This window comes from Frankliniella occidentalis, unplaced genomic scaffold, assembly GCF_000697945.3.
Source record: "Frankliniella occidentalis isolate FOCC.00 unplaced genomic scaffold, Focc_3.1 Scaffold1, whole genome shotgun sequence".
Lineage (NCBI taxonomy): Eukaryota > Metazoa > Arthropoda > Insecta > Thysanoptera > Thripidae > Frankliniella > Frankliniella occidentalis.
In genome coordinates, this window is record NW_026267131.1 from 999,042 (window position 1) to 1,014,354 (window position 15,313).

A 15,313-nucleotide genomic window follows, 5' to 3' on the forward strand; every position below is an offset into this window, starting at 1 on the left:
GTGAGTCAAAAAGGAACTATATGCGATAACTAGGTCAGTGGCCGTGAGTTGAACGGCCATGTATATCTCCATACAGCAGGAACCGGTCAAGGTCCCAGTGTGTGCACTATTGGTTCTTATCACAGCGTCCTGCCTGTTCGTTCGCCATTATACAGGAGACGGAAAATATGACTGTGTGACTGCGGTACAGAAATCTATACCCTAAATCTTAAAGAACATGAAAAATATTAGTACACGAGTATTTCAGGTATTGATATTTTATTTAAATATATAACAAATATTTCAATCTAGAAAAATACAAAATTCAAACAATAAGGCTTACGCGTTCACAGTTTCGATTTAAAAGAGATGAGGAGCATGTAACATGAGATTCATGCAAAATATCACAAAATCCTCCGAGACCACATCAGAGTACGGGGTTAGAATCTTCGGGAATGGTTTAACATCAGGTTCACGTCAGTGTAGAACAACGGTCCCACATTCGAAAAATGTTTGTTTTGCTCGAATAAAAATATGAAACAACGATATGGCAACATTGTTAACAGAGCTATAAAAATATATATTTTAACCGAAAATGTCATTTGTATTCAATCACAAACATACCAAGTAATATGAAAGTCAAAGTACGATGGTCTCTCTACGTTCTGATGAACTTAATTGGTCAGAGCTGTCAACTCAGAAGACAAGAGTTGAAGGGAACAAAATGCACCCACCTTGTATCTACACCATTTACAAACAAAATGTACTATACAGACGAGAATGTCTTGACTAGATTTAACATAACTAAAAGTCTATATTTTTTTTAAACATAATCAATTTGTACATTAAACTATTATGCCTTTATATACTTGCAATTTACAAGTTTGACATCATTCAATCTTTGATTGTGACACTCAGTTTCAATCTGTCACCGATTCGTCTATTTAGCATATGGTTCACTTGCCTCATGTAACGAACTTTAACATTCATTTTTGAAAGTTGAGCTAATATTAAGTAACATTTTTATGTGGTAACTTTCCACTCTCGATGGTAAACTTATATTTTAAGCGACAGGGAGTAAGTCAGACACGCCACTGTCACCCAGACTCTGGCGGAAAACCACAAAGGGATCTGAATCAGGCCAGTGTTTGAGGTTCGTCGCAAGGGCAAGACAGTACACAGCAAAACGTAAAAACAAGAAGCATCTGCGCCGAGAAGTCCTTGATGTTAGTTTTGTTATTTCTTTCTGCGCACGCTCAGGTGCATTAGGGATGTTGAGGAAATTGCGTCCGGCTACCTTGTGCGCTGACACGACACCAAATCAAGGTTTAATGTTTGTCGATTTGGTGTCGCATCCGCACATGTTTCAAAGCTGAAGGACGATTTTCCAAAATAGTCAGCCTTTAAATCCTCTGTCGCTTCAGTCTGTTAAACTGCGAATAAGGCACCAAGCGCAAGACTGGTGGCTGCTTTAAGGCACGTATTTTTTCTTAGCATTTAATTTTTGACATTGTTCTACCACCGCGGTCCTTTGCAAATAAAGAACAAAAGGCACCAGGCGGTCTCGAAAAATATCCACAAGCGTATCAACGATTACTTAAAAACAAACAGCCAACAAAAGTATTAAAACTTAAATCGCCCTTCCTCTGCTCGTCTTGTTAGCGAATGATAAAACGAGAAGTAAAGTCTCGTGTAAGGCACTTCGTTGCATCTTTTTCTTTTGTTGCAAATCTTGGGCTTTTGAGCGCCGCGAGGTGCAATCCGCAGTTCAGGAATGCGTTGGCGCTCCGGACGAATGCTGTCCCAGTCAGCTTCCAGTCGGCTTCCAGTCGTCCGCACGACCAGTCAGTCTCAATGGCGACACTATCTGAAACAGCGAGAAAGAACGACGTAGGTTAGAGAATGTGCCAGGAAGAAGTTGTCAGTCATTTGCAGATCAAGGGGGGAAGATTGCGTGCTTTAGGACTAACGATGCCGAATGCTTTTCTGTGAGCCGAGGCGCGTGTTGAACGAGTGAGAGCCATCCGAGAGAGAAATAATAGAATGAGAGTGGTTTCACCCGAAATGTAGTGCAGTCCATTTTCTTTTCTCATTTCAATCAAACGGAGCATACTGCTCGCCCATTCGGTCCGATCCCCGCTCCTGCCATGCTCGTAATAAAAATACTGGAACTAGCTTTACTACCTCCGCACCTAGACTGGTCTAGTCTAGAGTAATGCGTCGTTGCGATGACGAAACTATCTCTCTACGCATCCAACTGACTGCTAACGGAGACCGTTGGACACGCGGCGTCTTATAGGACTACGTGATAGGAAAGGGATAGGGGGGAGGGGAGGGACTCCCAGGGGTTGGAAGACGTGGTCAACTGTGAGAGGGGGGGGGGGCACGATGTGCACGCACATGGAGAGGAGAAGATTGATCAAGTAGAAGGCTCCGTGTCCGTCCGCCAGTCCACAACCCGTCCGATCGCTACGGTGCGCAGTCGGTTCGACCCGCCGAGCTTTCTCCGACTCGGCTGTAGACGGGGCGAGGCATGCATGCCGGGGGGTTGGCGGTCAGGTAAGGACAATGCCTGTTGACGTTAGCGCTTAGCCAACCGCCGCCAGACGACTGCGCGGTGTGAACGCCTCATCTCAGCGTGGCCTTTGCCGGAGTTGCGGCGCGGCTTCCATTTAGTCCGTTCGTACTAAGAATGAAATGACTAACGTTCACGACGGGAGGAGGAGAAGGGGGGGGGGGGGCACGCGGAAAAGGGTTTCTTCTTCTTGAGAGGTTGCGTAAAGGCAGAAAGAAGAAAAAATAGCTTCATGGCCGTGTGTTTGGGTGCACGTGTGACTTAACTCTTTTGCCTTTGCGCCGGGGGCGGCTTTTGTTCAGCACGGCGACACAATGCTGCGACAGTATGTGTCTGTCCCTCCCCCGTCCCCTTCCCCGTTTTTGATATTTTAATGCCAGGGATAAGGTCCCACGGGGAAAAGGGGGAGAGGGGAGGGGGGATTTTGAGGGAATGTGTCGTCGACGACGACTCAGCCTCCAACCCCCCTCTTCCCTCCATGCGGCTAAAGCCATTGAAGCGAGGGGTGTGTGTAAGAAACCCCCCCGGTGAATACCGTGCAGACCTGATCCCCCCCCTCCCTTTGTGAAATCCCTATTGATAATGATTTCACCGTCAGGGCGTCCAGACGTCCCGTCCCACCGCCGCCCCTCCCTCGTACCGCAAAAGATGAATCTCTTACGTCACACTGCATCATCCCCCATCCCCCTCCCCGCCCTCTTCCGCACCTATCGTCATGCGAATATTGTAGATTTCCTCAAAAGAGAGGGAATTTATTATTTGCCGCGCCAACCTGTCCAGTTGAATAAGAAGGGTTGGTACCGCACGGCACGGAAGAGGGAGGAGCATCGCCCTAGGAGAGCTATCGTTATCAATAGTGCTATAAATTCTCTAAAAATAATTTGCGGACTTATTTTTTATTTGACGTGAAAAGTCTGCCGACTGTTCGCTGCTCTAAGGTAAGCAACCTCTCCTGCTGCCGTCCGTTATTGCTTTTAACTGCCAGCTGGGTAATCAAGCATTGTTATTCCCTGTATGTGGAGCACTGAGGGGAGGGTTGGGGGGGTTTAGGTGTTGTGAGAGGGGAGGAGGGTAGCATTAGTCCATCGCCCTTAAAATCTTCCCCCTCCTCTCTTTTTTTTCGTCTTGATTGCACGGAGCCAAGATGCCCCCCTCCACCTTTTCTCCTTTTGATAAGGACTAAGCTTGGACGGCTACAAGAAGAATAGACGAAAGTCTGAGCCGGCAACGACTCATCTCCCCCCCCCCCCTTTTCCCTCTTGCTTCTACCGAAACTATCAGCGAACCGTACCTTGCCGACCCGCCTCAGGACACCCCCCCCCCCTCGCTCCCTATCCTCCTCACCTATAAAGTCGCGCTGCCGTCGGGCCGCGAAGCCAACCGTCAGATATCGTACAGTCAACTCGAGCACGCTTGCACCCAAAAGTGCCGAGTACTCAGGCACTTTCGGGTGCGCTCGCACCTTGACGGGGACCTATTTTTGCGTCGAGGCGCCCTGGCCCCGCCGATAATCACAATCGATTGATTGGCTATCGATCTCTCGAATACTGCCTCCCTCCCTACGGCTGGATCCGCCCCCTCCCCCCCTGCCGGCCGAGCCTGCCACTGCGGCCCTCGCCGCCGGAAGAGAATGCCTGATAACACCTAGCCGACGACGACGTCGGGCCGCGTCCGAACAACACTCACGCACAAAGGGCTGCGTCCGAAACCGCATAAATCGTCGTCGTTCGAGGTCGCCGCCGTACGTGTTGACAACGGCGGCCTCGCGCTGCCGCGGCCGAAACTCCTCCCAAAAACCTGTCCAAAGTCTGCGGAGCAGGGCTGCATCAGCGGGCGGCCAACGACTTTTCTCACATCAATTGAAAAGCAAATAGGAGTTCAGATCCACGCCGAGCAGAAAGGGGAAAACATGATCTCGTTACAATCGCAACCGGTGGTGTTCGATCAGGAGGGTTTGTCAACCAATAGGTCGATAATTACCATACACGGGTCCGCCGAATGGAAAAATATTAATAAATGTAAATGAGCGGTATGGGACGAATCGCGCGAATACTAATGTGCGGCACTCGCGGATATCACACTGTCGAAGGCCTGGGCTGGGATTAGAAGACAAATATGCAGTAGACGGGGAAAAAAATGCGTTTGAGAGAAATTCAAAGAGGGATATAGAGGAATGGCAGTAATGCGCATTTACAAAAGTCCCACTAGGAGGGGACAAAGAAAACGGACCTTCCCGCCGAACGTGTGATATCACGACCCGCTTATGTTAATGCATCCCTTCCAGAGTCCCGACCGCAACCGACGGATTCGGAAACGGTGATAAACTGAGAGAAATAGGAAAGATGACTGTTTCTGACCGCGCGGCTGCATTTTATTTTATTTTTTTCGTCATATCGGCGGGACGGAGTAACGAACAGGCCGAACGACCGGAAACTGCAAATTACAACGCCAAAAGACGGCGGGAGATGGGGAGGGAGAGAGGGGGGGGGGGGAAGACGCGGGCCATGCGGGTGGCGCTAGAGACAAGGGGCGCACTACGCGTACGCGAACCACTTGTGGAGCGTATTGTACAAACAGCGATAGTTGCGCGGGTGCGTTCGTGCGTTCCCCAGGCGACCGCGGTGGCGGCGCGACCACCACCGCCGCCACCAGGGCCTCACCGGCGACAAGAACTTACGCCGCTACGATTCTAAAATTTGTTCTATTTTCCATGTTCTTTTCCAGAATGTACTGCGCGGCGCGTGCCGGGGGGAGCAAGGCGATGACGGCAACTCTTTTTCACATCATCTTCACGGCTGCCTGGGCATCTGTTCCAGAGTCACGGCCACTCCGGGCGGCGCCGCAACACAGCTCATCGTTAGCGGTAAGCAACAACAGGAGAGAGAAAGAGAAAGAAGGAGGGGGGGGGGGAGGATGCCCAGAACTCTGAGTATTGACGCCGGACGAGTGCATTTAGAACGGGGCGCGCAGCGGCGGGCCCGGAGTGTCGCGCTGTCGCACGCCCGTGCGGCTCGGGGGTCAGCAGGAGGAGGAGGAGGAGGAGGAGGGATGTTTGTGAAAAAGGGTCGCCAACCTAATAATACTCGTGCGTGACTGGTCGAGATACACAGCAGAGCCTGGAGAGAGGCCGCGCGCGATCGTGCGCTCTGTACGCTCTCTTTCTCTCTCTCTCTCTCCCACACACACGCACAGCGGGGCTGAGGGCCGGGCGGAAATAGATTACTGCCAAAGGGGGCGGTGTGCGCGGGTGGGAGAAAGAGAGAGAGAGGGGGGCAGAGAGAGATGCATAGTGATGAGTACGATGCCCGCAAAGTTGAACTGGTGCTTTGGTATAAACGGACATTTCTGCAACGCAATACACACACACACACACATGCGCGGGATTGTTATCTCTCTGGGCGCGTAAGTGAGCCGAATGGCGATGCAGAAGCTGCAGAACTCGTTTCCCGTGGGGCGGGGCGGGGCCCGGGGGGCACCCAAGGCGCTGCCGCTGTTCTCAATGAACACATCGCACATTGCTCGAACGCAGAGCGTACGGTACCGCTCGCTGTGCGCGCGTGTGTGTTTGTGTTGGTAACACCGCCCGCGCACGCACAGCCGACCACAAATGACACATTATGATGTCTCTCCGTAGTGTTTTCTTATTTTTTCTCCCTCCGAAAGGCGGTGGACCGCCGAGCTTATCGCACCGAGACAGACCCACCAAATGATCGGCGCAGCCTCTCGCTCCCGAACCGTATCAGCGGGAGACATTTGGCCTGCAGAACCGGTAGGCTCTCGCACACTAACGAACGGGGGCGAGCAGTTCGAGCGGCGTTGGCAAGTGCCTCCTGCATTTAGGCCCCTAGAGCAAGTTTCGTAAGGGGCGGCGCAGCTCGCACGGATCGTAAAAAAGAAATTCATACCGCGGGTTTAACTACTACTACAGCAGCACGCAATCTCCTGTTAATGCGAAATGGGGGGATGGGTCGCGGTGTACTTGTTAAGAGAACGGTAACTCACCAGCTATCACACTTTAGTTGCTCTGCTGCCACCAGCTGATCACGTCGAGCAGCTCCTCGTCCTCGGGGCTCATGGGCTCATAGACGGTGGAGTCTGGCGGCGTGGCGGGCGGGTCGCCCAGGTGCGTGGGCCGGAGGTGGTGGGTGCCGCCGTGGGCGACGAAGGTGGGCGGCGCGTACCCGGTGGAGGAGGCGCCCGCCGACCCGTCCGAGACGTAGGACGGCGTCGGCGACCCGGCCGACCCGGCGTCCGAGCACGGCGGCGACATGGACACAAAGTGCTGTTGCTGGTGCTGTGGGTGCTGCTGGTGCTGGTGGTGGTGGCTGTGGTGGTGGCCGGTGCCCAGGTTGACCAGGGTGCTGACGCTGCTGGTGACGGGGTGCGAGGCGGTGGATGGCGTCGACGCCATGCTGTACTGCGACAGGGCCAGGGCCGTCTCGTAGTCGGCATCGTAGCCGTCGTGGGGAGAGTCTGTTGAAGAAGCAAAACAGGAATGTCAGTCATTTTTGCCATCATTTCACCGCAAACATGTGCAGATTTAAGTCGACGTGCGAACGGCCTTCAAATCATCTATTCCGCTAACTTTCACACCGCGTTAAGTTTTAAGTGTCTAAGGTGTGCAATTTTTTATTTTTTTTTCAGTGGTGCGTCCTAGACTCTGGAAAGCGGACGTCTCCACCTCCAGGCGTTGACGCGCGCCCGCCCTCTGCACGCGTTTTTACTGCCGCCCTGCGGAACTAACCCTCCGCTTCTGGTTCTGGCCACCGTAAAGCAGAAGCAGGGCAGATTTACGCGCTGCGAGTGTGTGTGGGAACCGTAAAAAAGTTGTGCGAAGCAGAAAACACTTTTACAGCAACGCGGATAGAGCAGGAGGAGGAGGAGGAGGAAGGAGCTGCTTGTCAGACGAGCAGAGATGCATGGGATCGCCCTACTGTGTGTGTGTGTGTGTGTGTCTGTGTGATGAAAAAGCGGCCCAGGTAGCAGAAGACCCTAAAGTTCTGTGAAGCTTGAAGGAACCGGCTCATTCTTTTGCGTCTCCGCCCCGCCCCGCCTCCCCGCGCTGCGCCGCAGCATCCTCTGGACCTGGCGGCCCCCCGCCCCCGGCCAGCCCGCGGCCCGCCCCTGGGATGCATCCAGGGTTCGACTCCCGACCGCATTCGCTAGACGACACAGCGCTATATTGAGTATTGGCCCCGCGATGGCCCCGCGATAAGCGATCGGTACTCGCGTAATCTTTTTCGGAATTATGCTTTAACCGAGATAAGAAACTTAAAGGTGTTGTATAATAAAGCCAAGCCGAGAAACTATGCACTGTGACTTTATAGCGTCGCACTCACCAGGCATGAGGACGGACTCGGTCTTGACGTTGACGGGTGAGACGGGGTCGGCGTTCTCGTTGTTGGCGCCCGTCTCGTTGAGCAGCAGCTGAAGTCTCCGGATGTACTCGACGGCCATGCGCAGGGTCTCCACTTTGCTCAGCTTCTTGGCGGCCTCCTTGTCCTTGGCAGACTGGCGGCCGCTGGGCCGGGGCTCGCACGGCGGCGGCGACTGCTCCTGCAGCGCGGCCGCGATGGCGGGCGGGATGTGCGAGCGCAGGGTGGCGAAGCCGTTGTTGACCTGCTTGACGCGGTTGCGCTCGCGGGCGTTGCGGCGCTGCACGGACGCCGTCTGGTGGCCGCCGAAGGTCGCGGCCCCGGTGCCCGTGAACTGGATGCGCCGCTTGCAGCGGAGGGCGTCCGCCGCCGCGGCCGCCGAGAGCGCGGGCGCGGCCGACACGACCACCGAGGTGCGCGGCGTCGCCTTCTGCACGGCGCCGCCGTTCACGCGGCTCACCTTGTTGTTGTTGTTCTTGGCCTTGGCGTTGTTGTTGTTGCCGCCGTCCAGGTTGGTGAAGTGCGGGGGCGGGCTGTAGGCGCCGTTGGCCGACACGATCACGCAGGCGCCGTTGCTGGGCTGCACGATCTGAGGGTGGTCCTGGGGCGGGCTCAACATCATGACCATCTTCTTGGCGGGCTGGACGAGCGCGCGGTGCTGCTGCAGGGAGCCGAGGGGCATGACGGCGGTCGACATGGTGGCGGCGGGGGGACGAGGAAGAGAGAGTTCACAACACTAGGGGCCCCGAGGGGTCACAGGAGCATCACTGCACAGTAATCCACAGGGGTTGTCGTCGGCGACTTCGACTTCGTCGTCGTCGTCGGGGTGCTGGGGGAGAAGCGAGAGGGTGCGCTCTCGGGTGGTGCTGCTTGCTCCAGCTTCGGTTAGGGACTGAATCCAGCGAGCGGAGGGAGAGACGGCCGTCCCCGCCGGCCGGCCGGCCTCCGGCTCCCCCACCCCTCCGCGCCGCTCGCGCGCGCCCGGGCTCCGCAGAGTCCCTGCGCCGCCGGTGGAGCCGAAGTCAGAGCCGAAGCCTGCCGACAATGGGTCCCGCGGGCGCGTGGCCGCTCGGCCGCGGCTCGGCTCGCGTGTCGGCTTGCTCCCCTTCTCTCTCTCGCCCTCGCCCTCTCACCGTCTCTCTCGCACACACACTCACACGTCGGGGCGGCTTTATTTGCCCGCCTCCTCCTCCCCGTCCTGCGCCTCCTCCATTTGGGCCGTCTACCTGGAGGGCCTGGAGGGCCCCGCCAGGACCCCGCCGGCGGCCACCTAATCCCTGCAGGGCTCCGCCAGGCTCCGCCAGGGTCGGCTCGGCTGGGTCGTACAGATAAACTGGTCTGAAGGCGCCGCCGTCCCTCATGGCGCGCCCTGGCCCTGGCCGTGGGCATAGCCATCGCCATGGACATTGCTACGGACTCTGCCCTCGTCGTGACGCGGGCACGGTCCTTGGGACCATTCCCATTTCCTGACTTTTTCTTGGAAATTTGCAACTCTAGCCGTGATGGTATACACATCGTGCATCACAACAAATATTTAATCGAACATGAATGGAAGCTGATCATGGGTAAACTTTTCTATAACATAATATAGAGAACTTGTGGATGGTAATGTTATAGTAAATCGATCATGGAGGTTGTTTTTTGGTTTGCCTGCATAGAGATTTCGTAAAATGAATGGCCCCCCTTTCAGGCGACCTCTTCGGGTTGACGGGGTGTTCAAGTTCAAGCAATCGGAAGCTCACATGAACAGAACCACCGGTAACTCGGGTATGGCGGGAGGAGGGAATGGCACCCAGGGACTTCTCCACGCTCCGGCAACAAGTTGCCCGCTCGCGCTGCAGCTCCAGCGGCGGCGCGCTAACCGCCGAGGAGGTGCTGCGCCCTGGTGGCCGAGCAAGGCACTGTGGCCCTCAGGAGCAACAGCCGCGGCGGGCGCAGCAGCCACCGCCCCGACAAGCAACCCCGCACCGGCCACTCTAACCAGTTGCTTCGACAACCCTAGCAGAACCCGTTGGGCAAGGTTAGGGCCTCCTTCATGCAGCGGAGTACATGATGCTGGAGCTGGAAGCCGTCGCACCGGAGCGGAGAACGTGACGGACTGCTGGACAGGAGCCTGAGCGGGACGGCCCCAGCCCCAGGTTGTTCCAATCTCAGCTCGCCCAGACTCCGCGTGCTTTACAGTGTATGCATGCTCACATGTTGCACCGCAACCGCACACTTTTCCATATTACTCGAACCAATTGCAGAGCGTGCCTAGATACACACACACAGCACATGAGCTGATTGCCTCATGACATTTTTTTCCAAGCGAGTTGGCTCCGTCACCGCACTTCAATCAGCGCCCATGACTACGTGGACACACTTTTTTCGAGTGGTGCTGCAGGCGAGCGCTATCAGCGAGATATACGCGTGGCGTGATTATTATTTTTCAGGGCGATTCCTTCAAGCGCCCCTGGTCCAGTCGCCGATAACGTTGCCATGATACTGCGTCGCAGGCAGACCGCTCGGCGAAGGTTTGGCAAAAACGAGCCGACGGCTTTGATCTGTCTGCGCCTGATAAGGGTGGGGCGGAGGCGCTAGGGGGACGTCTTTTGCGTGCCGTAATGACTTTATTACACAGGAAAAAAGGAGCACGGCGTTATTCGCCAAACTATCGATTATTGTTGAGGGAAAATAATAATTTCTCGAAGATTTTACTGAAAACTCATTTCAAACGGAAGCTACAGTGGACCCTACTGCACTGTAACTTAGTCGATTTTCAGTTACACTACAAATCTATGTGTAAGAACTGATGGCCACTTGTAATAAAAAAGTTCGCCTCTGTATGTGCTGAACAAGTATAGTTCTGCAATTCTAAGTGACAAACTTTTTAGTTCTACAGTTTTAAGACTGTAACAGAATTTTGCCACTTTGAAATGGAAAACTGTTTTGGGATTAGAGAGTAATTTAGGGTGACTCACTGTCAGGGGAACTGTTTGTTGATAATGTACCGAAGCGTATGTACACTCTTTCACACTCTTGTTGGAGCTAAAGCGCTGAAAATAGAAAGTTCTAACAGCTAAAAGTCAATTTCTCTACCGTCTATATTTTATTTATCGTCGTTCTCTCCCACCCCTACTCTCCCACATTAATTTCTCTTCTCTCTCTCTCTCTCTCTCCTTCTCTCTCTCTCTCTCTCTCTCTCACACACACACACACACACACACACACACACACACACACACCAACTGCAGCAGCAGCGCCGTCCTCGGATTAACGATTCACTGTCATTGGTTCGATCGTCAAAGTGTTGGAGGCGCATATTTCAGGCGAAACCGTAATTTTTAAAGGCGGTGCGACGGCGCGTCGTGCGATGCTGAGCGTCGATAGCGGTGGGGCCCTGAGGTATATCTCCATCGGGGGCCGGGCCGCAGCAGGCCGCAGTGCAGTGGACTGGTCGTTTGGGCGGTCAGATATTTGGCCCCGCAGTGGGCCTGCCAACTGGCTGTCATCGGGCTGCTAAAGGCATCCGTCTGAGCGGCACGTGTCTGCAGGCTCCAGGGGTATTATGATCAGGAAGAAGACGACACTCAGTTAAGCACACCTTTAAGAAAGACGTTGAAAGAAGGTTGGCTCGAAGCGGATATAGCGATGAAGTACTTCAAGCATATGTAAGTAACCAAAAAAGGAAAATTAAGTTAGAAAAATGGCATTGCGCTTTCAGCCTAAAAATTAAGCAAAAGTTATGGCTTTGTTCCGTACAGAGGACTGGTCCGGATATTCACACCAGAAACCAAACTTGTTGAAAAGTAGGCAGATTTACTGGCAGTGTTCTACACGTGGTCTGCAGTGTCATGGTAACCAACGCCATGATGTGGCTATCGTTTGTTTATCGATACTTATGCAGGACTATCTGTGCCTAGTCATAGTCACTGCACTGGCGAATATTTTAAAACCCGCTTATGCAAAGCTCTCTCGACAGATATTTTTCTACTTTTGTTTTTCGTCAGTTGGTGCGTCCGAAGAGACGTTTTCCGACACAAACAACCCATTTCATCCTGGCCCTGACCTGGACGCGGGCGGACACACAAAGATAGTCGTACTATCCTTGTCTCGACGGTTTGATCTCAAAACGATCAGGTGGAAAGAAGAGAAAAAGTCCGGAATAAATGATGAGAACTCATTTTACGTAGATGTAAGAAACTGCAGCCAAGTCCTTTTTACGTTGTCCTTCCGCGCCCTCACGTGTGATGCGTTTCGGGCTCATCTCTGAGCGAACGTCATCTTGACCTCATGTGTGTGTGTGTGTCCACCTGGTTAGCAGGCACCCTGTGCACTGCTGCCCCCGGCCCCTCCTCCTCCCTGCCCTTCTCGCACGCGGCGGGCAGGCCGGCAGCCGGACAGGACGTGGTGGAAGGGTGGAGCGTAATGGTCCAGAAACATCTGCAGCTGCACGGCCCGACGAGGTTCCGTTCGAGTTCGGCCGCTTCCGCCACAACAGAGCCGAGCTCGGCCCGGCTGGACTCGGCTCGTGTCGGTAGGGTGGTCCAGGCGCGTGTGCGCAACATGCCGTCCACCAACGTGTCGCGCGTCAGGTTCGGGGCCGGGCGAGGTGGGGAAAGGGTTTTAAAGAGTGTATACTGACACTAGCGTGTTCTTGCTTATTTCTCCAGTCGGCTATGACCTCGTCAATAGGGCATTCTTACTGGGAATGCCAGTTTTCTAGTGTTGTACAAATAAAAATAATCACCCCCACCTTGACCCTCAATGATCTTAACGCTGGTCGCCTTCGTAAAGAGAATGTCAAACTTTTGAGGGCCAACTTTTGATAGGTGGCAGGCGCCAAAAGACGTCCAAAATTTGTTAATCGAAAAACAGTGCTAAAGTTTTCGCAAAGCGAGGCCACCACGTTGTTTAGAGTGTATGGTTGTGAGTTATCGGCTGCCTAGCTGGCCCTCCTAATGCACGCAACAAGCATGGCATTTGGCGCGTCTGACCCGGAGGTTCTGAATAAGAAGAGGAAGAAGAGTGAGGTGCACTGGGGCGACCCACCCAGTCCACGAGGTCCTGTGATGACGCAAACTTGACAATAGGGGACCGTTTTTCATAAGCCGTCCTCAGAATTGTGTGTGCGTGTGTGTGCGCGCGCTAAAACCAGAGCACACCTCAAGGAAGGACCCATGGCATGCGTGAAGGACAATACGAGCGAGGGACAGGGTCGCAACATTGTTACGGGAGGGTCAGCTCCGCACCCTGTCGGGGCGGAGGGCTCTCGGGGTCGTGGCTCTTGCTCTCCCTTTACTCTTTCGCTTGCGTGAACTTCTGTAGTGGTCAGTAAAGGGATGGACATGGACAATGCCATTTAATTAGATTTTAGGGACGGCTGCAGTTTGTAATCTGGCATAGAGGTCGTTTAAAACGGAAAAAAGGGGGATATGCAGCACAATTGTGGCATAGACTCGTATCTTCCTTACTTTTTTTAAAAAAAAATGCGTGTTTAACTATTTGTCTGCTTTTAGAAAGTATTCCTGAAATACAGAAGAGTACTAGACAGTCCCCCTCTTTTGCTGACTTTTATCTATCGAAAGCTTTTCGACAGACCGCTGTTCCCCGCTCAGCTCCCCCGTCTTTTCCTGACACGGCAAAATCAATAAATGAAATCCGAAGCATAGCATAACGTCGCATCGAGGGGTCGCAGGCTATAAATGCGGCGGTGATATAAATTCAGCGACAAACAGCGGCGGCGGCCGGACAGCCCGAGTGTAGCGCTGTGAATACTCAAGAGAAAACTGTGGAAAAATGTAGAAATCAAACGGAGTCGTTGACGAACTAGCAACCACTGAAACAAAGCCAGAGGATAACTGGCAAGTTCTGAGAATAAGAATGATACGATGACATTTCGCAAAGATAATAGCACGTGCCGCAGCTATGGCGCCCGACGCAAACCTCAACGGTTTCACGATGTGCCAAACAGTATCGAAACCAGCATTTACCAGTACCCCCATTGTACACGTGAAGCCACGTACAGTGAACCTTCTTCAGGCAATATTGAGATTCCGACAGCTTTACTGGAGAAACTGACCAGGGTTATCCCCCCCCCCCCTTTTCCCCTACTGCTCCATTGTCCCGCAACGCGCACCTTATCCGTGCCGAAGAAAAGATCTGGTCCAGTCGGACGACAGAGCGACAAACGTACGCGCGAGAAGTGTATTAGAAAGAGAGCGAGAGTGTGGATAAAAAAAAAATGAGGGCCAAAAGGACAGCATATCGGATCGTACAAACAGAACCATGCTCATCTTATCCGCTGCAAGACAGTCGGAGAGAGATAGAGAGAGTAGAGAGAGAGCGAGCGAGCGATTTTCAGGGAGAAATGGGAGCATAAAACTCGTAGTAGAAACTGCGCTTCTTTTGTCGCGCTGTCCAGCTCGGGGTTATTAATGCCCCCACGTAGTATGCACGGCACGTGAGAGGGCGGCGGGAGAGGTGCTGACGGGGTTCATAAAGGTGGGCGGGGTTCACAAGCCGCCCGCGAATAAACCAGGCTCCATCAAAGGTCAATACGGTCCCTACTTTGCACTGCACTAGAAGTTTTAGCAGTTTGGAATGGTAACTGTACTTATCGGTTACGTGCGATAGCGTTAAAAACGTGTACTACTTCGGTACTACTACTGACGTGGGGAGCAAAAGGGATCTCATTCCGGATTGCAATGAAGAATTAAACTCCCCACTTCCTCTTTCACAGCCAATGCCGCAGCGATAACCAGAGGGTTCAATAATGAATTATTCCACACATACGGCCTCGCCCTCGCCAGTCGCCACCTCAGAGCAGCAGTTATGTGGTTTTGTGAAAAACAGCTCGGCCGGCACTCGTTTAAACCCTTTGAATCGCGCGCCACAGGGCGGCCCCACCAGGTCTGCAGTCGAACTGCCCTATCTCATTGGCGACAAAACGGGGCCTGTGTGTGTGTGTGTGTGTGTGATCCCACAAAAGCGACCGACTTCGCAATTTGAGTCATTTTGAGAATTTTGCTGGACAAGACGAAGAGAAAACCATCCAATTAGGGAGCAAAAGGCCGTCCGTGTGGGTGACCAAACTGTTCTTTTGCAGCCTATCACGGTGGTCAGCCTTATAATTCCCAAATGTTAATAAGAAATTTTACACCATTTACAGCAATTTGTTAGTTGGAATTCAACAATTAATAATAAACAGTAATCAATAATAACTGAGCAAGCAAGTCGTCAGCTGCCCTAGCTTAACCTCGACAATAACAGCCCTAAAATTTCACATCCACAGCGGGCACTACGTCATCACCTCGTCAGGGCCACGCAGGACGGCTGAACAAGTCATCATAACATAAGGCCGTATGATATAGTTATGACATTCTTTCGGCATTCCTTCATGCCC

The 15,313-nt window shown here is 53.2% G+C and overlaps 1 protein-coding gene and 1 long non-coding RNA gene across 3 annotated transcripts; one reads left to right on the top strand and one right to left on the bottom strand.

The window, feature by feature from the left end:
- Positions 1-241: 241 nt before the first annotated feature.
- Positions 242-8,854, bottom strand: LOC113213505 (achaete-scute complex protein T4-like). Its single transcript, XM_026432596.2, has 3 exons — positions 7,894-8,854; positions 6,557-7,027; positions 242-1,846 (listed from the first exon to the last, which is right to left on the bottom strand). The coding sequence occupies exons 1-2, from the start codon at positions 8,624-8,626 to the stop codon at positions 6,570-6,572; spliced, it is 1,191 nt and encodes a 396-aa protein (XP_026288381.1). The 5' UTR covers positions 8,627-8,854; the 3' UTR covers positions 242-1,846; positions 6,557-6,569.
- A 2,305-nt stretch (positions 8,855-11,159) lies between these two features.
- LOC127749314 (uncharacterized) lies at positions 11,160-14,166 on the top strand. 2 transcript variants are annotated; one of them, XR_008011077.1, is made up of 3 exons: positions 11,160-11,579; positions 11,673-11,765; positions 11,891-14,166. It is a non-coding gene; the product is annotated as an uncharacterized LOC127749314 (long non-coding RNA). The 2 variants fall into 2 exon arrangements; XR_008011080.1 differs by having other exon boundaries at positions 11,161-11,579; positions 11,919-14,166.
- The last annotated feature ends 1,147 nt before the right edge of the window (positions 14,167-15,313 follow it).